The sequence below is a fragment of the Cebus imitator genome, unplaced genomic scaffold (genome assembly GCF_001604975.1).
Source record: "Cebus imitator isolate Cc_AM_T3 unplaced genomic scaffold, Cebus_imitator-1.0 Scaffold4, whole genome shotgun sequence".
In the NCBI taxonomy this organism is placed as follows: domain Eukaryota; kingdom Metazoa; phylum Chordata; class Mammalia; order Primates; family Cebidae; genus Cebus; species Cebus imitator.
In genome coordinates this window covers 7,151,902-7,175,192 of record NW_016107319.1, presented here as the reverse complement: position 1 = coordinate 7,175,192, position 23,291 = coordinate 7,151,902, and the positions used below count along the sequence as shown (strand labels likewise).

Below are 23,291 nucleotides of genomic sequence, written 5' to 3'. Positions count from 1 at the left end.
TAGAAGACTATCTCAACAGAGATCCAGTTTATACTGTGGAATGGAGAGAAATCGAATTCTTAAAAGATCATTTCCTACCCCACAGTCACTCAGTGAGTATTACCAGAAGTGTATCAGGGTGAAATAAATTTATAACAAAACAAAAACATTTCATCTTTCTCACAGTTCCATTAGAAGAAATCTTGCTAATTTTAAACAGTATAGTGCAAAAATATAAACAATTATTTTCTGTCAGATAACAATGGCTCCAAAAAATCAACAGAATCTTTTTTATTCTATAGAATGGCAAAAAGAATGTGAAAATAAAATATAAAATACCTGTGCTTGGGAAAGCATGAAATATAAACACTGTCACTATTAGTTTTCGATATCAGCGTTATCCAAACTTTTGGTTTCCCTGGGCCACACTGGAAGAAGACGAATTCTTGGGCCATACTTCAAATACACTATCACTAATGATTGCTGAGGAGCTAAAAATGAGATTTATGAAAGCTTACAAAATTGTGTTGGGCAGCATTCAAAGTCGTTCTGGGTTGCATGTAGCCTGCAATCCATGGGTTGGACAAGCTTTCACACCATTCTACCCATCAGTAGAAGTTTATTATTCCAATCACCACCAAGATTTGCTGATGCACATTATATGCCGGGTATTGCAATTTATTTCATAACAGTTGCTTTATATATCAATACCTAAATTACAGTGCAAAGAAGAGGGTTCACATATAGTTCTTCTTTTGCTTATTGATAGCAATTTCTTCCTCTGGTTGCTTTGCTTTGTAAGGAAGTCAATGAGAGCTGGCAGTCAGTGGTGCCACACTGGCAGGTGCATAACAACATAGACATTGACCTGCAGCACTGGTACCCAGCCCCACCAATACATAATTCGACTATCGCCCTTAAGAAAATGCTCTCTATTTTGCTATAAAAGGAAAAATATCAATGCAGCTTCAAATGACAACACTTGTATACATTTTTATTCAACATTTTACATTATTCCACAAATATGTACAATTTCAATAATAAATTAAAAACAAATGAGTAAAGTACATCTGAGAGAAGTTCATAGTCACTATATATTACTCAATGACATTTTTATGCCTTCATTTTTAAGAATTCATCTGATCCAAGATCTGATTATCTTCTTGACAAAAAATCTTGTTTTGACAGCACATTTGAAATGCCGAGTGTTTTGTTATGTCTAAGCAGCAGGGTGATGTTTGTTAATAACAGAAACACTTTAAAAAGAATCAGTTGCAATCAAGAATTGTAGATGAACATTTGGACAATATGTACAAAACTCTGCAAAAATTCTTTAATATTTTTTTCCTCCAATTCCTCACATTCTTTGCATCCAGATTCTGTAATATTCTGTAAAATATAAAGAAAGGATTAAATTGGCAGTTTATAATTAAATTAAATACATGTTCATGGGAATATCATACCATTTGAACCATATGGTAAGTTCTTGAGATATGAAAATATCAGCAAATTAATAGTATATTAGGAAGAACTATGAGGAAAAAAACTGGGAGATTTGATATGGGTTTATTTTTCCAATAATGAGTTAAGGGCATTGAGAAAAATAAGCTGTGTCTATCGGACTATGGACTTCCTGCTTCCTGCTTAGAGCCCCTCAATGGTTCCTTAGCATCTGCTTCTAGCATAAAGTCCATGCCTCTCTGCATAGCACAAGGCTCTTCATGAGCTGTTCCTTACCTATTTATTTCACATATCCCCAATGCCTCAATGTTATGCTTGAGGAATACTGAGTGAGTGCCTGGCTTTCCTTGCCATGCACAGCATGCTATTAGATGCCTCTCTGCCTTTGCTTTCCTCTCTGTCACATTCTTTCCTATTTTAGCTGCTGCTACTCGCACTTAAGATTACTCAGGTACTCATTTAGGGAGGCGTGTCTGAAGTCCTGAGCTCCCAGGGCTGGACTCAACATCCCATCTTTACATCTCAGAACGCCTTGTTCACACTTCTCTCACAACATCTCATGTATTCTATTCATATTATGAACTTTTACTTTTTTTATCCTGTAATATTATTCTCTAAGCTGTGTACCAGAAGTGCAAAGCCAGTATGTTTGTTTCCCTAACATTTAGCACAGGGCCTGACACATTGTAATCACCCACTTGTTGAATTGAGCCATTTAGGTGAATACTACAAATGGTTGTAATTCAAACACAGTCTCATGGATAACTAGAATACTCCAAATACAGCAATGAAGAATAAAGTTTTTAGAGGTCATCTGAACCATGAAGGCTGTGCCATCAAAAATAAAAAATAGATTTTATATCTATTAACTATTTGGAATTCAGAGTCACCAACATTTATCAAGCACATCCTCTAAGCCAAGCACTGTCACATTTCATAAAATGCTGTCCTATTTGATCCTGAAAATAATCATGTCAGATAGGAAGACAGAGATATTGACTCATCTCAACTGACATAATCAACTGAAATTCTTCACATCCACGTCTTCTGACTGTGCAGTCCTGCCCACACGTTCCAGCACGTATGTCACACTCTGTCATGATGAGGGTGACTATCAACATTCATATTAAAGAGCTCATCATTTATTTTGCCATGAATTATTTGTTGCATGGCTCACTCTCTCCACCAATAAGATGGAGATAACAGCCTGAGAGTATTATAAACCTTAATCAGTTCATTTCATAAATATATAAAGTATTAAAAATATTTGAGACACTGTTCTGGGAATTTGGATCCAGTACTAATAAAAAACAAAGACACTTGTCCTTTTTAAGCTGACATTCTAGTAGGGAAAAACAGACAATACACATTAGGTAAAATATATCATACGCCAGATATGGGATATGCAGAGAAAGGGACAGGGAGTGCTCAAATAGGGAAGATATTGCATCTGTAAATAGGTAACATCACTGAGAAAGTGACATTGAAGCAAAGACCTAAAGCAGCTTTGTATTTTTAGAGAAAACTCATGGTGTTCACTCACACAAGCTCAGGGCCTTTGCACTTTCAGTTGCCTCTGCCTAACATATGTCCTTAGATACCCTTAAGGCTCATTCCCTCACATCTTTGTCAAATGGCAGCTGATTAGTTGAGCCTGCCTTAAACTGAAACCCTAGACCCCCTACCCTGCCTCCTTTTTCATCGCTAGACTTAATAATTAACTAACTTATTACTCATGTGCTGAGTGATTGGTTTACTTCTGTTTCTTCCCTCTTTAACAGCAGGGATTATGGATATTTTTTCATACTGTCTCTTGAGGGCTAAAAATTATTTTTGCAATGAACTAATTTGATTGTGCCTTCTTTGTTGCAAAACTGCATCCTCTCTACCTTGCTTTGGCCACCGGTGTTTTGTCATGAAAGCCATAATTCTTTGCACTTCAGGGCCTTTGCACAGCTACTCCCCTGACTATTATAGGAGTACCTGAATTTGCTCTTCTGGAACCCTCTACTGCTCAAGTTGCCTGTGATGTTCCAGATTATACTCGAGTTGTTAATATTTTCATTGTTATCCTTTTAAAGCATTTAACTTCTCATGAGATTATCGACTCTGCAGACAGACTACTTGGGTAAGAATTGTGACCCCCCCCCCCATTTTACTAGGTGCATGAGCTGGAGTGAGTGATACAAGCTCTCAGTACTACAATTTCTTCAACATTCAAATAAAAATGAAAATAAATCTCACAGATTTATCATAAGGACTAAATGAATTATCAATTTAAAGCTCTGGCACACAGTAATAAATCAATAAATGTGAGTTATGATTATTGATGTCAGACACTTGAGTATGTAACGAGATTAATGTCTAGCCACTGCACCTGAAAATAAACACCTTGAGGTCAGTAACCTGTTAGTCTGGCTCACAGTTACAATTCTAGCACTGAAGCACGCTACCTGGCATTATTCTGTAAATGTCTGTCTACTGAATAAATCATTGAACAGTTTAGCATTGTGTGCATGCTGGAGATGGTGTCACTTTTGGATGCCACTCCACTGGAACAGAGTTCCTTCTCCTGAGTGCCCCTTAGGGGGATCTTCTTGTCCACGATTGACTTCACCAAATCAGGCCCAAAATATAAGATGCAACTCTGAGCAACTATTGGAAAACTCACCCCATTAGAAGACAAACTTCTGTTTGCTAGGATGAGAAGATTTTCTATTGTATCATTAATATTTGTATTGTTGGACTCAAATGAAATAACTTGTAACTCCAAGAGAAAGCACTTCATTGCTGTTACTTTGCACCTGGGCTAAAAATAAAAGTTATAAAGAACAATTAAATTTTTTTCTGACTATTCATATTCACACTGATGTAATTTTGATTTTTTAAAAGTCAATCCAAGTATTTCATAAAGATACACAATATCCTTAAGAAATTTTACATAGGAGGCAGCTTTTTTTTACTTTTGGCTTTAAAATCAAAACCAAAACAAACTAAGACACAATCAAGAAGGATGGCAATATTGAACAGAATAACATGAAACTAGAAAATGTGGAAATTGTGGCCAATTTTTCTCACTGAGCAGATTTCTCCTGTGGAAAGGGTAATAATACTGGTCTTAGACTCTGAAAGCATCAATATAGCAGTGCACTTGTAAGAATGTTTAGAAACAAATTGTGTTGTTAACATTTTAAATAGAGGTAGCTGCTAATTACACTACTTCAAATTCCAAAGTTCCATAGGGAGAAAAGTAATTCCAACAAATTTATTAGAAAAATCAAAGCAGGACTAGTGTCCACTCATAGGGTGAACAAATCAGAAAAGGATCTCTTAGGAACCACAAAAATACATTTTCCACAACATTTACTTTAACAAGAACTTAAAAGAAAGGAAACATTTAAGGGATATCTGGGGATTTGACCATTATTTGACTTTGTGTCCCCAATGCCTTGCACAGTGCCTGGGAGCCTGCAGGCCCTTCACAAATGCTTACTGAATGGATGAATAAATGAAGGAAAACACCCATGTGCCCAGCACTTGTGATATTCCTTAACCCCGACAGCCACCACTTAGGGTTGAAAGGCAAATACTGTCATTATATCAGCAATAATAAAACTGAGCTTCAGAAATGTTTAGTAATTTCCAAGGTAACACAAGGAAAAAGTGGTGGAGTTAGTTTTAAAATCTAATTTTGAATCTAAGTTTGTTTCTATAACCCATGGGTTGCAAAGTTATCTTCTTGCAAAAAAGCAATCTCAGGATGCTGAATTTGGTGGTTAATTGATTACTTTCCATTTTACAAAAAATGCAAAGGAAAACAGAAAACACGCTGAAGCCAGAGAAGGGAGACCATTTCTTTGTGCAGCAGCATGACCCAATTGGTTGGTGAATATCTTTTTTCTAGTTTCTGGCTATGGTTTCTTTCCAATGCTTAGAAAGTCATCTATGTAAGAGAAGTTCCAATCGAGGAATAATGGAGAGAGGCCATAGCGTTTTTTTTCCCTGAGGTGAAGTTGGGGATTCATTTACTGGTTTAAGTAACAATCCCAAAGGAAGGACCACTACCAGCATGACAAATCCTACGTGCCTTAGGAAATGTCACTGTATTAATAAGACAAGTTCAAGATCATGTTTGAATTCTGATAAATTTCATGGATTATGTTTCTTTTCTCACAAAGAGAGTAATCAGTCAGAATCTTTTTCTGACAAATGTAGATAACCATGTAAAATGCAGAACATAGATGACTTTAAGCAATTTATAGAAAATATGATTGCAGATAGTGATAAATTCCAGCACTGTAAATAACTGATATGTCGGCTACTCTTAAATTGAATCAGTTAACCTGATTTTTTTATCTAATTGCATCATGATGCAACTGCATCACAAAAATGTATAACGTTTCTTGTTTGACATTGATAGAAAAGACTTAAAATATTTTGATTTGGCATCATTACAAAATAGCATTTATGTAGCTTTCTGTCCTCAAGTACCACTTCAACAATCACTAATAAAACTCATTGATAATATAACATAGAAACACACCAAAAGTCAGATTTAAAAACTACATGTTTTAGTTGTTACAAAAATATACTTTTAAAAACTTTGATAACTAGACAAATAGCAACTTTGAAAAAAAATATACTCACATGAACATCACTTTCCGTATATAAAGTAGCATCAATATGTACAGACTGAAAGGAAACAAAATTAGACAATATTAAAAACTATGCCCTGCTTTAAATATGATGAGAACAACCTACTGAAATTGTAAGAGTAAATACAGAGAGATTTTGTGTACCCTTCAACAAGCTTCCCCCTAGTGGTGATATCTTGCATAACCACAGTACAGTATTAGAATCCAAAAATTGACGTGAATACAATGCACTCACCTTGTTCAGGTTTCACAAGTTTTAAGTGCCACAGTGTGTGTGTAGGCATGTGTGTGAAGTTTTATGCAATTTTATCACTTGCATAGATTCACATCCCCACCACTACAGTTAAGATACAAAATAGTTCCATCACCACAAGGATTCTCCAGCTATTCTTTCATAACATACCTCATCACCACCCAATCCCTCTAACTTGTGGCAACCACTTCTCTGTTCTCCATTCCTATAATTTTGTCATTTCAAGAATATTATGTAAACGGACTCGAATAGTATGTAACCTTCTGAAATTAGCTTTTAAAAGAATTGATAGATGTTTTTATGAGTCATTTAAGTTTATAGAAAAGCTAGCAGAAAGTACAGAGACTTACACACCCCTTTGTCCTCAACCCCAGTTTCCCCTATTGTTAATATCTTGTATTAAGTGTGGTGTGTTTGTTGTAATTGATGAGTCACTATTGGTACATTATTATGAATTATATGGTCTTAAGTGTATAAGATATTAGGGCTCATTATTTGTGTTGTATATTTTATAGGTTTTGACAAACATATAATGTCATCCCTCATCCTAAATTAATATTTTCACTGCTTTAAAAGTCACCTGTGCTCTGCCTAGCCATCTCTCCTTCCCTCTGAACCCCTGGCAACCACTGATCTTTTTATTGTCTCCATAGTTTAGCCTTTTTCAAAATGTCATAGTTGGGATCATACAGTGTGAAGCCTTTTCAGATCGGTGTCCACATCTTTCACTTAACAATATGGCTTTGCAGGTTTCTCAATTTCTTTTTATGGTTTGATAGCTTATTTCTTTTTATCACTGGATAATATTCTATTTTATGGATGTATCACAGTTTGTTTAGGAAGATTGGCTTTTTTCATGCATCAATATCCTGGAGATCCGCCCAAATTGTGGGTATCATGAATTTGCATCTTTTTATTGCTCTGTAGTATTCCCTGACATGATATACCACAGATTTTACCAACTGAAGCAAATTTGTTTCTGGTTTTTGGTAGTTATGAAAAATCCTCTATGAACATTCATGTACATATTTGTGTGCATAAAAGTTTTCGTTTGTCTAGGATGAATGTCTACAAGTACAGTAGGTGGATTGCATGGCAAATGCATGTTTTGTTTTATAGGATGCTGCCAAACTATTTTATAGAGTGGCTGTATCATTTTACATCATCGCCAGCAATGTAGAAATGATCCAGATTCTCCGCATCCTTGCCAGCATTATCACCCTTGTATATTTATATTTACTTAGCATCATCACTATCCTTTTATTTTGTACATGCTTATAGCTGCATGTAATAATATGTCATTGTGGTTTTAATTTGCATTATTTTCTAAACAAAATATACCCATTTTTAGTAATTTATCTCCAAAAAACTTGGGGTGATTATAATTTTCCTTTCCAATCTGCATGCCTTTTATGTCCTTGTTTTTTTCCTCATACATTTTTTTCTCTCCTGTTTCATAATTTGGCCAAACTTCCAATATTGTTGTCATGGTTTGAATGTCGCCTCCAAAATTCCTGTTGAAACTTAATCCCCAATGCGGCAGTATTGACATGTGGGGCTTTAAAAGGCAATTAAATCACAAGGGCTCTGCTCTTTTCAACAAGATTAGTCCACTCATGGATTAAAGTATCAATGGGTTATCAAGGAAGGGGAACTGGTAGTTTTATAAGAAGGGGAAGAGATACCTGAGCTAGCACATTATCACACTCAGCCCCTCGCCATGTGATGTTCTGTGTCACCTCTGAACTCCAAAGAGCCCCCATCAGCAGGAATGCCCTCACCAGATGTGGCTCCTCAACCTTGCACTTTTCAGTCTCATAACCATAAGACATAAATTCCTTTCTTATAAATTACCCATTTCAGGTATTCTGTTATAAGCAACAAAAATACTAAGACAATTACGGTGAGTAAAAGTGGTGAGAGAAGATATCCTTGTCTAGTTTCCAGCCCTAGTAGAAAAGCATTCAGTCTTGCACTCACCATTAAGTATGGTAGCTCTAGGTTTTTTGTACATGTTTTGTATCAACTTGAGGCAGTTCTCAACACCTACTTTGCTAAGAAATTTTATCTTCAATGGGCATTATATCAGTCTGCTAGGGCTGCCATAAGAAGTACCAGAGGCTGGGTAACATAAATAATATAATTTTATTTTCTCTCAATTCAGGAGACTAGAAGTCTGAAATCAGGGCACCAGCAGGTTTGGTTTCTCTGGCGTGCTCTCTCCTTGGCTTATAGATGGCCATTTTCTCCCAGTGTCTTCACACAGTTTTCCATCTCTGTGTATCTATATCCTTATCTGTTTTTCTAAAGATACCAGTCATATTGGATTAGAACCTGCCCTAATGACCTCATTTTAACTGACCTTATCTCAAAATACAGTCACGTTTTGAGATACTGGCAATTAGTACCTCAACATTAAATCCAGGGGCATAGGGAGGGACACGGTTAAGCCCATAAGAGGCATTTTATCAGATACCTTTGACATATGATTTTCTTCTTTAGCCTGTTGATATGGTAGATTACATGGGCTGATTTTCAAATAATTGAGCAAGACTTGCATGCTGGAAATAAATCTCACTCAGTCATGGTGTATAATTCTTTTTATACAGTGCTGAATTTGATTTATTAATATTTTATTGAGGATTTTAATATTTAAGTTAATGGGAGGTATTTTTTGTAGTTCTCTTTTTTTAGTAATGCCTTTATTTGGGTTTAGCATCAGAGTAATACTGGCCTCCTAAAACCAACTGGAAAACATTCCTTCCTCTTCTGTTTTCTAGAAGAGACTATAATCGTTAATGCTTCTCTAAATATTTGGTAGAATGTTTCAGTGTAACCAGCAGGCTTGGAGATTCCTGTTTGGGAGCCTGTGTATGATGAATTCAATGTACTTAGTGATTATAGGAGTGTTTAGATTGTCTATTTTATCTTCATTGTGTTTTGGTGGTTTGTAGTTTCTGAAGAATTGGCCCATTTCCTCTAAGTTGTCAGATCTGTGAGCATAAAATTGCTCATAGTTTTTCTTATTATCCTTTAAATGACTGCAGATTCTGTACTGATAGCCCCAAATTTCATTCCTCAGATTTATGTTTTTTCTCTTTTTATTTTTGTCAGTCTTAATAAGGATATAACAATTATTTGTTTTTCAAATAACTGGTTTTATGTTTCATTATTTTTTCTATTGTTTTCTTGATTTCAATTTCATTAACTTCTGCTCTTATACTTAACATTTTATTTGTTCTGCTTGTGTTGAATTTATTTTGCTCTACTTCTAGTTTCTCGAAGTGGTAACATAGATTTTTGATTTGATAATTCTCCTTTTTTTCTAATGTAATCATTTGATTTTAAAAATGTCCCTATTAGTATTGCTTCAGCTGCATTGCACATATCTTAATATGCTGTATTTAATTTTTTTCATTCTATGTATTATGAATATCTTTTGAGATTTATTCTTTGACCCATGGATTATATAGAGGTACAGTATTTAATTTCCAAGCATTTGGAAATTTGCCCGTTGTATTTAATTTCTTGATTTCTGGTTAGATTCCATTTTGATTTGAGAACAAATTCTGCATGGTTTAGGTTCTGAAAAAAATTTTAAAGTTTGCTTTATGGCTCAGGATATATTCAGTCTTGATGAAAGAAAGTATATTCTGCTGTTGTTGTGTGCAGGGCTCCATGTATTAAATTCGATCCTGTTGGTTGCTTATGCTATATGTTTATACCCTTTCTGATTTTCTGTCTAGTATTTCTATTAGTTACTGAGGTGGAGGCGGTAAAGTTCTCAAGTATAATTGTGGATTTGTCTATTTCTCTTTTAGCCCTATTATTTTTTTGCTTCACAAATTTTGAGGCTTTGTTGTTTGATGTGTATACATTTAAGAACATTATGTTTTCCTCATGGATTTATTTTTTATCATTATGTAATGGCCCTCTTGATTCTAGTAACTTTATTTTCTGTGAAGTCTACTTTATCTGATGTTAATATAGCCACTTATGCTTTTTACCATTAATGTATGCATGTATATCAGTCTAGAGCTGCTGTAACAAACTACCACAAAGTGGGTGGTTTAAAACAACATAAATTTATTCATTTACAGTTTTGGAGACTGGAAGTCTGAAGTCAAGGTGTTGGTAGGGCCACGTTCTTTCTGAGGGCTCTAGAGAATTCTTTCTTGACTTTCCCAAGGTTATGGTGGATCCTGGCAATCCCTGGTTTTCCTTGGCTTATAGTTGCATCACTCTGATCTCTTCCCCTGTCTTCACATGGCTTTCTTTCCAGTGAGTTCCTCTGTGTCCTTTCCTTTTCTAATAAAGACACTAGTTATTGGATTTAGGGTCCACCCTACTCTAGTATGATCTCATCTTAATTTCATTAATTATATTTGCAAATATATTATTTCAAAATAAGATCACATCTTAAGGTCCCAAGTGGATGTGAAATTTGGGGGACACTATTCAACCCATTATAGTATGGTATATATCTTTATCTGTTTTTTTTTTTTTAATTTCAATCTATATATGTCATTATACTAGATGTGAACTGCTTACAGATAGCATAAATGGGTTTTGTTCTGTTGTCAACTCAGCCAATCTCTCTCTCTTACTTGGTGTATTATCATACTCTTCTACAATGCCGACCATAGGAATGCTGGATCTTTTGTTGGTTACCTCCAGATCACTGATGCTTTTTTTTTTTTTTAAAGTCAGTTGTCTCTCTAGTATTCTGTTGTCAAATTAACTATCATTCCTCTGTTATTCAGTCTGTTAACAAGCCTTTACAGTCTGTTTTGTATTTTAGTTATATATTCAGTTCTATAATTTCTACACGGTTCTTTTCATATCTTCTATTTCTTTGTTAAGGCATTTCATTTTTCATTTGCTTCAAGGGCATTTGTAATTGCTTTTTGAAGCACTTTTTATAATGTCTGCTTTCAAATCCAAGTCAGACAATTCCAACATCTGATCCATTTCAATTTTGTAGTCTGTTGATTATATTTTCTCATTCAAATTGTAACTTTCCTACTTCTTGATACAATAGATGATTTTCAATTGTATCTTGGCTTTGTGTCTATTATATTAGGATACTCTGGTCCTATTTAAATCTTCTGTTTTAATGTGCAGTCAGCCCATTTGAATTTAGCATGCAAGTTCCAACCTACTTTTTAATGCTGTGATTCCAATGACAATTTAGTTTTCAAAACTTTGTGGTGCTATTTTGGTATGCTTGGTGCCAGTGAGACTTCCACTGAAGCTGGTATTATCTGCTACAGTAAGAGCACTTCCTTAGGTCGGGTCACCTGTTTTCTCTAGGTAGGAGAAGAAGGTTTTTAGTACACAAGCAACAGCTCTTCCCTGGGTCAAGCCATTCCCCCTGCAGGTGCCACCAAGATATCTGGTTTCTCCAGAAAGAGGAAGAGAATCCCTCACCTGTGCAGACTAGAACTTATCAGCCTGGGTCTCTTATAAATTATGTTTTAAAGATAATTAGATTCTAAAACAGTAAGGAAAACAATTCTTTTGGAGCTTCATAAGATCATAAATTTCTACAAAAATATTACTGTTTCAAGTGTGGTTTCCTTGAGACTGACAGAAAAACAGAGAAAGAGACACACTCCATAGTGATTATACCAGCTATTTTATGGAAAAAATGAGTACTCACTTGAATAAGATCTTGAATTCTTCTCAAATCACTTATTACATCCACCCAGTTGGCTTCTGTTTTAGGAAGCCCTGCACTGAAACAGCTGAAAGAAAAACCACAGAGCAAATCATGTTGAAAGAGCTTATTCATCTTGATGAATACTATAAGCAAAAGAGCAATCAATAATTTTTTACTCTGACCAGTGAAAAAATCATCGTTATCCTTGCCTTTGTGCATTCAACAGCCTTGTAGCTGAACATACACACTGAGCATATAGTAAAATTTTGACATTTTATGATAACTTGAGGCTTGACAAACCTGAATTAAAGAAAAGCCTAATTGGAGGCATACTTTAAAATAAACTAGGTCAATTTACCACAATGACATAGAAACAGTGCTAAATGTCTGGCAATGCTCAATAAATGATTATATATATATATATACACATATACACACACACACACACGCACACACACACATATATATGTATATATTTTTTAATTGTACTTTAGGTTCTGGGGTACATGTGCAGAACATGCAGGACTGTTGCATAGGTACACACATGGCAATGTGGTTTGCTGCATCCATACCACCGTCACCTATGTCTGGCATTTCTCCCCATGTTATCCCTCTCCAAACTCCCCATCCTCAGCTCTGCCTCCGCTAGTCCCCCAACAATAGACCCCAGAGTGTGATGCTACCCTCCCTGTGTCCATGTGTTCTCTTTGTTCAACACCCACCTATGAGTGAGAACATGCAGTGTTTGATTTTCTGTTCTTGTGTCAGTTTGCTGAGAATGATGGTTTCCAGATTCATCCATGCCCTTGCAGGACACAAATTCATCACATTTTATGGCTGCAGAGTCTTCTATGGTGTATTTGTGCCACATTTTCTTTGTCCAGTCTATTGTTGGTGGGTATTTGGATGAATTACTAGTTTCCTTTAGGTAGCGATTTTACCAGACTTTTAAGTCTACTAAATAGGTAAAATTCTTAAAATAAGTAATCATTATTTTCATGTAATGATTTTGACAGTAAATTATTTTTTGCAATATATTAAATATGCCCCTTTCATGTTGCTCACACTCTTACTATGCTTGCAGTAGCTTTCTCCATAAACAATACAGAATCAGCCCAGTGTAGGCTGAATGATCATACACTTAGTAACTTATCATTAAGAAACTAACTCAGAACCACACAACTTTATGGAAACCGAACAACTGGCTCTTGAATGTTGACTGGATAAATAGTGTAATTAAGGGAGAAGTAGATGTTCTTCGAAACCAATGAGAACAAAGACACAACATACCAGAATCTCTGGGACACATTTAAAGCAGTATTTAGAGGGAAACTTATAGCAATAAATGCCGACATGAGAAACTAGGAACGATCTAAAATTGACACCCTATCATCAAAAACAAAAGTGCTAGAGGAGCAAGNAAAAAAAAAAAAAAAAAAAAGAAGTAAATAAATAAACTCAAAAGCTAGCAGAAGACACAAAATAACTAAGATCAGAGCAGAACTGAAGGAGATAGAGACACAAAAAAGCCTTCAAAAAAATCAATAAATCCAGGAACTGGTTTTTTGAAAAGATCAACAAAATAGACCACTAGTGAGATTCATAAAAAAGGAAAGAGAGAAGAATAAAATAGATGCAATAAAAAACGATAAAGGGGATATCACCACTGAATCCACAGAAATGCAAACCAACATCAGAAATTACTACGGGCAACTCTATGCACATAAACCAGTAAACCTGGAAGAAATGGATAAATTCCTGGACACTTGAACCCTCCCAAGCCTACACAAGGAAGAGGTTGAAACCCTGAATAGACCAATAACAAGGTCTGAAGTTGAGGCAGCAATTAATAACCTACCAACCAAAAAAAGCCTAGGTCCAGATGGGTTCACACCTGAATTCTACGACACACAAAGAGGAGCTGGTATCACTCGTTCTGAAACGATTCCAAACAATCCAAAAAGAAGGAATCCTTCCTAAATCATTTTATGAGACCAACATCATCCTGATACCAAAACCTGGCAGACTCAACAAAAAAATAAACTTCAGGCCAATATCCATGATGAACATAGATACAAAAATCTTCAATAAAATACTGATAAACTGACTGCAACAGCACATAAAAAAGCATATCCATCATGATCAAGTAGGCTTCATCCCAGGGATGCAAGGCTGGTTCAACATATGCAGGTCTATAAACGTAATCCACCACCTAAACAGACCAAAAGACAAAAAAATCACATGATTATCTCAATAGAGGCAGAGAGGGCCTTCGACAAAATTCAACAGCCCTTTATCCTAAAAACTCTCAATAAACTAGGTATCTCAACATAATAAAAGCTATTTACAACAAACCCACAGCAAATATCATACTGAATGGGCAAAAAGGGGAAGCATTCCCTTTCAAATCTGGCACTAAACAAAGATGCCCTCTCTCACCACTCCTATTCAATATAGTATTGGAAGTTCTAGCCAGAGAAATCAGGCAAGAAAAAGAAATGAAGGGTATTCAATTAAGAAAGGAGGAAGTCAAATTTTTTCTATTTGCAGACGACATGATTGTATATTTAGAAGACGCCGTCATCTCAGCGCAAAATCTCTGTAAACTGATAAGCAACTTCAGCAAAGTCTCAGGATACAAAATTAATGTGCAGAAATCACAAGCATTCCTACACACTAATAACAGACTTAAAGAGAACCAAATCAAGAATGAACTGCCATTCACAATTGCTACAAAGAGAATAAAATATCTAGGAATACAACTAACAAAGGATGTGAAGGAACTCTTCAAGGAGAACTACAAACCACTGCTCAAGGAAATAAGAGAGAACACAAACAGATGGAAAAACATTCCGTTCTCATAGTTAGAAAGAATCAGTGTTGTGAAAATGGCAATACTGCCCAAAGTAACTTATAGAGTCAATGCTATCCCCATCAAGCTACCTATTACCCTCTTAACAGAACTGGAAAAAACCACCTTAAACTTCATATGGAACCAAAAGAGAGCCTGCCTAGCTAAGACAATTCTAAGCAAAAAGAAGAAAGCTGGAGGCATCATGCTACCTGACTTCAAACTATATTACAAGGCTACAGTAATCAAAACAGCATGGTACCAGTACCAAAACAGAGATATAGACCAGTGGAACAGAACAGAGGCCTCATAAGCAACGCCACACATCTACAACCATCTGGTCTTTGACAAACCAGACAAAAACAAGCAATGGGGAAAGGATTCCCTGTTTAATAAATGGTGTTGGGAAAACTGGCTAGCCATGTGCAGAAAGCAGAAACTGGACCCTTTCCTGACACCTTACACTAAAATTAACTCCAGATTGATTAAAGACTTAAACATAAGACCTAATACCATAAAAACCCTAGAAGAAAACCTAGGCATAACCATTCAGGACATAGTCATAGGCAAGAACTTCATGACTAAAACACCAAAAGCACTGGCAACAAAAGCCAAAATAGACAAATGGGATCTAAGTAAACTCCAGAGCTTCTGCACAGCAAAAGAAACAATCATTAGACTGAACCAGTAACCAATAAAATGGGAAAAAATTTTGAAATCTGCTTATTTGACAAAGGGCTAATATCCAGAATCTACAAAGAACTAAAATAGATTTACAAGAAAAAAACAAACAAACCCATTCAAAAGTGGGTGAAGGACATGAACAGACACTTTTCAAAAGAAGACATATATGAGGCCAAAAAACATATGAAAAATGCTCATCATCAATGGTCATTAGAGAAATGCAAATCAAAACCACATTGAGATACCATCTCATGCCAGTTAGAATGGCAATCATTAAAAAATCTGGAGACAACAGATGCTGGAGAGGATGTGGAGAAATAGGAACACTTTTACACTGTTGGTGGGAGTGTAAATTAGTTCAACCATTGTGGAAGACAGTGTGGCGATTCTTCAAGGACCTAGAAATAAAAAATCCATTTGACCCAGCAATCCCATTACTGGCTATATATCCAAAGGATTATAAATTGTTCCATTATAAAGACACATGCACATGTATGTTCATCACAACACTGTTTGCAATAGCAAAGACCTGGTACCAACCCAAATGCCTGTCAATGATAGACTGAACAAGGAAAATGTGGCACATATACACCATAGGATACTATTCAGCCATAAAAAATGATGAGTTTGTGTGCTTTGTAGGGACATGGATGAATCTGGAAACCATCGTTCTCAGCAAACTGACACAAGAACAGAAAATCAAACACCACATGTTCTCACTCATAGGTGGGTGTTGAACAATGAGAACACATGGACACAGGGAAGGGATCATCACACACTCAGGTCTGTTGGGGGGGAATAGGGGAAGGGCAGCAGGGGGTATGAAGGCTCAGGAGGGATAACATGGGGAAAAATGCCAGATATAGGTGATGGGGGGGATGGCGTCAGCAAAATACATTGCCATGTATGTACTTATGCAACAGTCCTGCATGTTCTGCACATGTACCCCAGAACCTAAAGTGCAGTAAAATATATATTTAAAAAAACAAAAAATAAATAAAATTTATATCCAGGCAAAATACACTTACTCTGACCAAGTAACATTGGAATGATTCTTTTATTTTTTGAGATGGAGTTTCACTCATGTTACCCAGGCTGGAGTGCAATGGTGCGATCTCGGCTCACCGCAACCTCCGCCTCCTGGGTTCAGGCAATTCTCCTGCCTCAGCCTCCTGAGTAGCTGGGATTACAGGCATGCGCCACCATGCCCAGCTGATTTTTTGTATTTTTAGTAGAGACAGGGTTTCACCATGTTGACCAGGATGGTCTCGATCTCTTGACCTCGTGATCCACCCGCCTCGGCCTCCCATGATTCTTAGAGCTTGAGGAAAAATATTCACTCACTTCCTGATGGACCTTACACAGAAGCATGATAGTCAAACTAATCTGTCTTATGATGAAGAATTACCTGCACAAATCTATGGTTCCCAATACCATGAAGGCATTAGTAGAGTAAAACTGAACTGAGAGTCAGATTATATAACTATAGGTTAGGTGCTTTGGGCCAACTGGGTATATTAGCTGCATCTAAGAGAGAAGAAAAAAGTTAATAGTCATGGAAACATATGAATTTTATTAGAAGGAAAAAACAAAAGAAAGAAATGTTTTAAACTGAACTAGGATAAGGATCAAGGGATAGGAGGAGTCAGTTTTAGGGACAGATAAAAAAGTAACATAAGCAAATTTTAAATATCCACTATTAATTGCCATAGAAAACATGTAGTCTATCAGTAAGCGATATACTTCCACGTTCAGTTAATATCACAAGGCCCAATTTATCTGAGGGCTATAATGCTCTTTTGGACAATTACAACACCATAGGAATGCTCAGTTAGATGTTTACCAAACCTCCTCTGAATCTCTACAGTCTGCCTTCTATCCCCCAGATACTGAGTTCCTAGAGATATAAGCAAACTGAACATAAACTAACTTAATGGGTAAGATATCCAAGGACAATCGTCATTATCATGAACATATTATTTACACCTAAAGATAAAATTACCCCAAAATGAAGACATGAATGCCAGCCTCAGTTAGAAAATGACTGTTTAGAAGTAAACACAAGTAGCACTGAATGGAAATACTTCTCAAACGTGGTTTCTGAAAAAGATAATCATAAACAAATGGTTAAAGTTTTTAGTTAAAAAGTGAAGTTTAAAATAACATGTCAACATATTTTTAGGTCTAAAGATATATGTTTGTCACATAAAATTAATCCTCCTTATCAAAAATAATAAAACTAGAATTTATCTTTTCTTTGCTTTCTCTCCTACCTCCAGCTCTGTCTCTTACGCACAAAATTCTTTAACAGATATTTCTGCAGATGCATGTCAAAGATAATTTAACAAAGTTGACATATTTGTTCATTTACATATATACCAATGTTTTTATATTATCTTTGACCTCCTCCTCATTCTTCTCTCTTTTTAATAGGCCATAATATTGTATACAGAATATGCACAGGTTAATAACAGGCATTACTAATAGAGATGGACTAGTTATATTAACTTAATGTAAATATATAAAAATGAATTATTTTTATTTGGCAAAAAATTGGGATAAAATGGAACCAACTACAGATACTTCATTCTATCTTGAGAGTGACTATATAATATTTTTTCTTGGTGATTGAGGAAAATCATTTATGCTAGAACTTACCACAGTTTTATACTGTTACCTGCATCTTTTGTGTTGTCAAAGCTTTTATAGTTTCAGAAAGCAGTTAACTGCCACCTTAACCACTAAGCGTTCATGCTTCCTTTAGTTTACACTGAAAAAATGAATGATACCCAGACCCTGCCCTCTAAGACTACACAATTTAGTGAGTACAAAGACATTTAGAGAATACAAACGAGTAGGATAAGTGAAATAACACATTTATAATGACAAGAAGGGCCTATCAAGATCATCATACAGTTTTAAAAAACCTATTTTATTTATTTTCAAAATAAGAACAATCCAAATCTATACAGACATCTATGATATCCCAAGATCTTTAGAGAATAACCCTATAACTTATTGCAAAGAATGTAAGATGCAAACAACCTTTTAGGGAAATTCCATATGCTATTTTAATTTATTTTTTTCTTACCAAAATTCTCATTACTCAAAACCACGGTAAATCTGTAAGTATTGAAGAAGAGCTGGCTATGGCAAGGGATTTCCAGCAGCCATCCATCCACGATGCCTCCTACAATACACTCCAGGGTAAATGATGATTCGTTAAAAACACAAGTGGACTAGTGAGAAAAAGAAAGAAAGGAATTAATATTTATTGAACATCTACCTTTTAATAGGCACTCTATTAGTTACTGAACAGATGCATCACATTTAATCTTTACAATAATCCTATGGAGGTAGGTTAGTAGCATTTGGGTAAGCTGCTCTAGGCCCATAGCAAGCACATGATAGCCAGGATTTGAGACCAAGTTTGTCTGATTACAAAGCCTTTGCAAAACTTTTCTATTATATTATGTCCCTGAATTGAAAAGTTCCAGGTTCATACTAGTAAAAAGTAAAAACAAATATTTAGATTTGTAGAAGCACTGATTGTTAATCTAGTTTACAACAGCAGTAGACATTTATACAACCACTGAATATGCACCTTCAGTCTTTTAAAGAAATCATTGCTAATCATTTGAGAATTTCGTAACCAAGAAAATTTTATTTTTCTCACTCAAATTAAGTGAAGAATGTGAAGATTAAGCATTCCTAAATTGAAATTCATGAAATTAAAAGCAATTTATAACCAAAAAATACAAAAACACAATTATTTTTGCTGCCTTTTAAAATAGTATGTATGTGTTGACCTCTTCCACAAAAAATCAAAATCTACCACAACCCATGACATAAATATTCACTGAATTAAGTTCCATAAACTCAAAGAATCAAATTATTACACTTATCAGATGTTTCTGAAATATGAAAATGGCTGCTTTAAAACATATTATGTATAACTTATAAAAAGAAAAAGCTAATACTTATTTAGGTATTAAGCAAGATATAAAGGTATATTCAATAGGAATACCTTTTTGTCCACAAGAACATATCAAATCTAATCTTCCTGTTACATATGATCTAAATCACTAGTTGATCGGTTTATTAAAGTAAACCTTCCTTTTTATTCTCACTTTATAATTATTCCCCTTTTCTATATTATCTCAGTGCTTCAGTTATTTTTTTTTAATAAAAGTTTAGTTACCTTCATCATTTCATCCAAAGCCTCTTAAATTTCCTACATCCCCTTTAGTTGTGGTATCCCCAAAACCACATTTTTCAAAAGCAGTAATATTGACTTGAGATTGAGTAATGTTGAAGGTGATACAATTTTTGGTTAGGACTTACGAAGCTACATTTATAAACAATGAGAATTTCACTCCTGGCCTCTTATAGCAGTGAGTCTTCGCAATGTCACAGTGGATTTTCACTACCCTGATCAACTACATCCTGCTGGTATAAGTAAAAGAAGGCTAGGTGCTTAGCCAGAATACTCCACAATAGAGTGTGGTTGCCAAACATGGAGGAATGCAACAGAAAATGTCCTCAAAAGCATCTAACCAAATAATGATAATGAAAGCCAGTGTAGCTGAAAAGAAGTATTTTATAGCTCTCCTTGTTGCCTGAATCCATTTTCTGCTGCTAGAGTATACCACAGACTTAATTTATAAGGGACACAAGTTCATTTGACTCACTGGAGGCTGGGAAGTACATGAACATGGCACTGACCTCTGCTAAGGGTCACACGAGACAGAGAGAAAATTGAGCCCCAATCACCCTTTTATAAGGAGCCCACTCATGCAATAACCAACTTACTCCTTCTATAGCTGCATTAATCCATTCATGAGGGCTCTGTCTAATGAAAGAGCCTAAAAGGTGCCTAATTACCTGTTAAATATCCCATTTCTTAACATGGTTACAATCACAATTAAATGTCAACATGAATTTTGGTGAGACATTCAAACTGTAGCATTCTGCCCCTCCTCTCCCCCCTCTGCCAAATTCATGTCCTTCATACAATGCAAAATATATTCATTCCATCCTAGTAGGCTCAAATGTCACTCTAGTATTAACTCAAAATCTAGAGTCTTATCTAAATCAAATATGGGTGAGGCTTCATCCTGAAGGCAAATATTCTGCAACCATGAGCTGTGAAATCCAGATGAGGTATCTGCTTCCAAAATACAATGTGTGAAGGCATAGAATAGACATTCCCATTCTAAAATGGGGAAATAGGCAAGAAAAGAGGGATAACTCATTTGAAGCAAGTCCAAAACCCAACAGGAAGAACAATATTAAATCTTAAAGCTGAAGAATAATTTCCTTTCACTCCATATTCTCCATCCTGGGCACACTGGGTTGGGGTTCGACCCCCAAAGCCTCAGGCAGCTCAGCTCCCATAGCTTTCCTAGGCTCAGCCTATGCTTCAGCTCTCATGGGTTGGAGTCTCATGCCTGAAGCTCTAGGGTTTCGGTGTCAACCCCATTTCCTTGGCTCCTCAAGGCACTGCCCTGTTGGGGGCTCTCTGTGGTGGTTCTGCCACTGTGCAAAGTCTCAGCCTGTGCGCCAAAGAAGTAAGCATCATCTTTTGAAATCAAGATGGATGAAGCCATGCCCCCAGAGCTCTTGTATTCTGTGAGACTGAAGACTTAACACCACGTGGATTTCACCAAGCTTACCACCTGTATCTTGTGAAACAGTGGGTCAAGCTGCACCTGGGACCACAGAAGCCATAGTTGGGGTGTCTGAAGAGTGCTGTGCCAGAATGTAGGGAGTCAACTCCCAAGGCAGCCCTGGGCAGTAAGTCCAGGGAGAGCAACCAGGCAGGGTCTGGCACCCAAAACTATTCTATCATCCTAGAACTCTGGGGCTGGGACAGCACAGGCAGCCTCAAAGGTCTTTCAAATGCCTTCAGGGTCTTTCTCCTATTTTCTTGATGAATGGTACCTTGCTATCCACATTAACCTCTAACAAAAGGTTGCCTGGGCATACATTTAGTACTCTTTCCTGAAAACACTTTTCTACCCTTTACATAGCCAGGCGGCAAATTTTCCAAATCTTTCTGTTCAGTTTGTCTTTCAATTATAAATTCCAATTTTAGGTCATTCTTTTCCTTTCACATCTCACTGTATGAAGTTAAAGCTATGCATCAACTTCAACTTTTGCTGATTAGATATTTCTTCCACTGATTTCTAGTGCACTGTTCTTAAGTTTCTCCTTCCATAAAGTCCTAGGACATGGACACAATGCAGCCAAGGTCTTTGCTACTGTATAATAAGGATGATCTCTCCTCTAGTTTCCAATACCTTGTTCTTCATTTTTGTCTGAGATTTCATCAAAAGGGTCTTTACTGTCCATATTTCTACCAACTTTCTGGTCATGACCATTTAAGTAATCTCAAAGAAGATTCTGACGTTTCCTACAGCTGTCTTCTGAGCACTCACCAGAATCACCCTTAATGCTCCATTCCAGGCAATATAAGCTTTTTGTAGCCTGCTTCTCTAAATTCTCCCAGCCTCTGCCCATTACCCAGTTCCAATACTACTTCCACATTTTCAGATATTTTAGAAATAATAATAGTTCTCAGTATCAATTTTCTGTGTTATTCTGTTTTCTGCTACTATAACAGAATGTCACAGACTGGATAACTTATTAAAAAGAGAAAAAGTGTGGCTCATGATTCTGGAAGTGGGAATTCCAAGAGCATGGCATTGACATCTGCCAAGGGTCATCCCATGGTATAAAGACAAAAGATGGAAGCAAGCACTAGAAATCAAGAGAGAATTCTGCCGAACTTATATTTTTATCATCAAGCGCTCACTCCTGCTATAACTACCCACTCTCATGATAAGTACATTAATCTATTTGAAAGCAGATCCCTCATAACCTAATACTTCTTAACATGAGCTTTGGTGGGGACATTCAAACCACAGCAAATGTCATTTGGCAAAAGAACTTAGCATGGATTTTTGGGCTGACAGCAAAGAATCCCGCTTTCCCTAGCAGATTTCAAAGTATTCAGCCTGATACATGCTGCAGTTCTGTGGACCAAAAATTCTACTAGACATTCGTGCGTGTGTGTGTGTGTGTGTGTGTGTGTGTGTGTGATCCCTGTGTGTCAAAAAAACCTGAAAAGGTAAAATATTCCTTTCTCTTTGGGCAGGGTTAGATATTATATATTAAGATCACTATTAATGTAATTAATGATGATTTTAATTTAGATAAGTGTTGTTTATATAGCGCTTTAAGGTTTACAAAATTGTTTCATATAGATTATTATGTTCAAATCTTGGAAATATGTTTATATTACTGATCATATTTTTATATTAAAAGAGATAGTACTCTTATTTGACAATAAAGAAATTGAGGCTCTGAGAATTTAAGAATTTAAGACTTGCTTCAAGTACACGTCATGCATGTAGCCATCAAAATTTTACCTACAGCCCCAGATGGGCAAGGAAAGGGGGTATGTAAGAAATTTCACAAACTCTGTTGTTGAAAAGTGTAAAATACTACTCTGGGAAGTATCTAACTCACATCATAAGAATGGTAAAAGGCTGCTACTCTCTGAGAGTTTAAAAACAGGTTTGAAAGCTCTTTTGATATACAATAGAACCCAAGTTCTTTCACATATATTTATTCATTGGACTCCTACAAATGGCTGATACCAGATTAATTACCTCCTGAAAAGGCAAATATAGCGAGGAAATAAATTTTCGACTTCCATTTCTGTCACATTTTTGGAGCTCT

The 23,291-nt window shown here is 36.0% G+C and overlaps 1 protein-coding gene across 4 annotated transcripts in view; it reads right to left on the bottom strand.

Annotated features, from left to right (window-relative positions):
• Nucleotides 1-641: 641 nt before the first annotated feature.
• The window catches only part of IL15 (interleukin 15), a 104,660-nt gene continuing 82,010 nt past the window's right edge, over nucleotides 642-23,291 (bottom strand). For 2 of the 4 annotated variants that reach the window (XR_001826954.2, XR_005201150.1), the window contains one exon: nucleotides 18,645-18,784. Coding sequence is in view for 2 of the 4 variants with exons in the window: in XM_037740435.1 (XP_037596363.1) it covers nucleotides 1,258-1,368; nucleotides 4,112-4,249; nucleotides 6,088-6,132; nucleotides 12,011-12,095; nucleotides 17,548-17,645; nucleotides 18,637-18,648 (489 nt within the window). In the remaining 2 variants the exon portion in view is untranslated. Of the gene's footprint in view, nucleotides 1,369-4,111; nucleotides 4,250-6,087; nucleotides 6,133-12,010; nucleotides 12,096-16,953; nucleotides 17,073-17,547; nucleotides 17,646-18,636; nucleotides 18,785-23,291 lie in introns of those variants that run through there. The other 2 variants (XM_037740437.1, XM_037740435.1) reach the window with 2 other exon arrangements.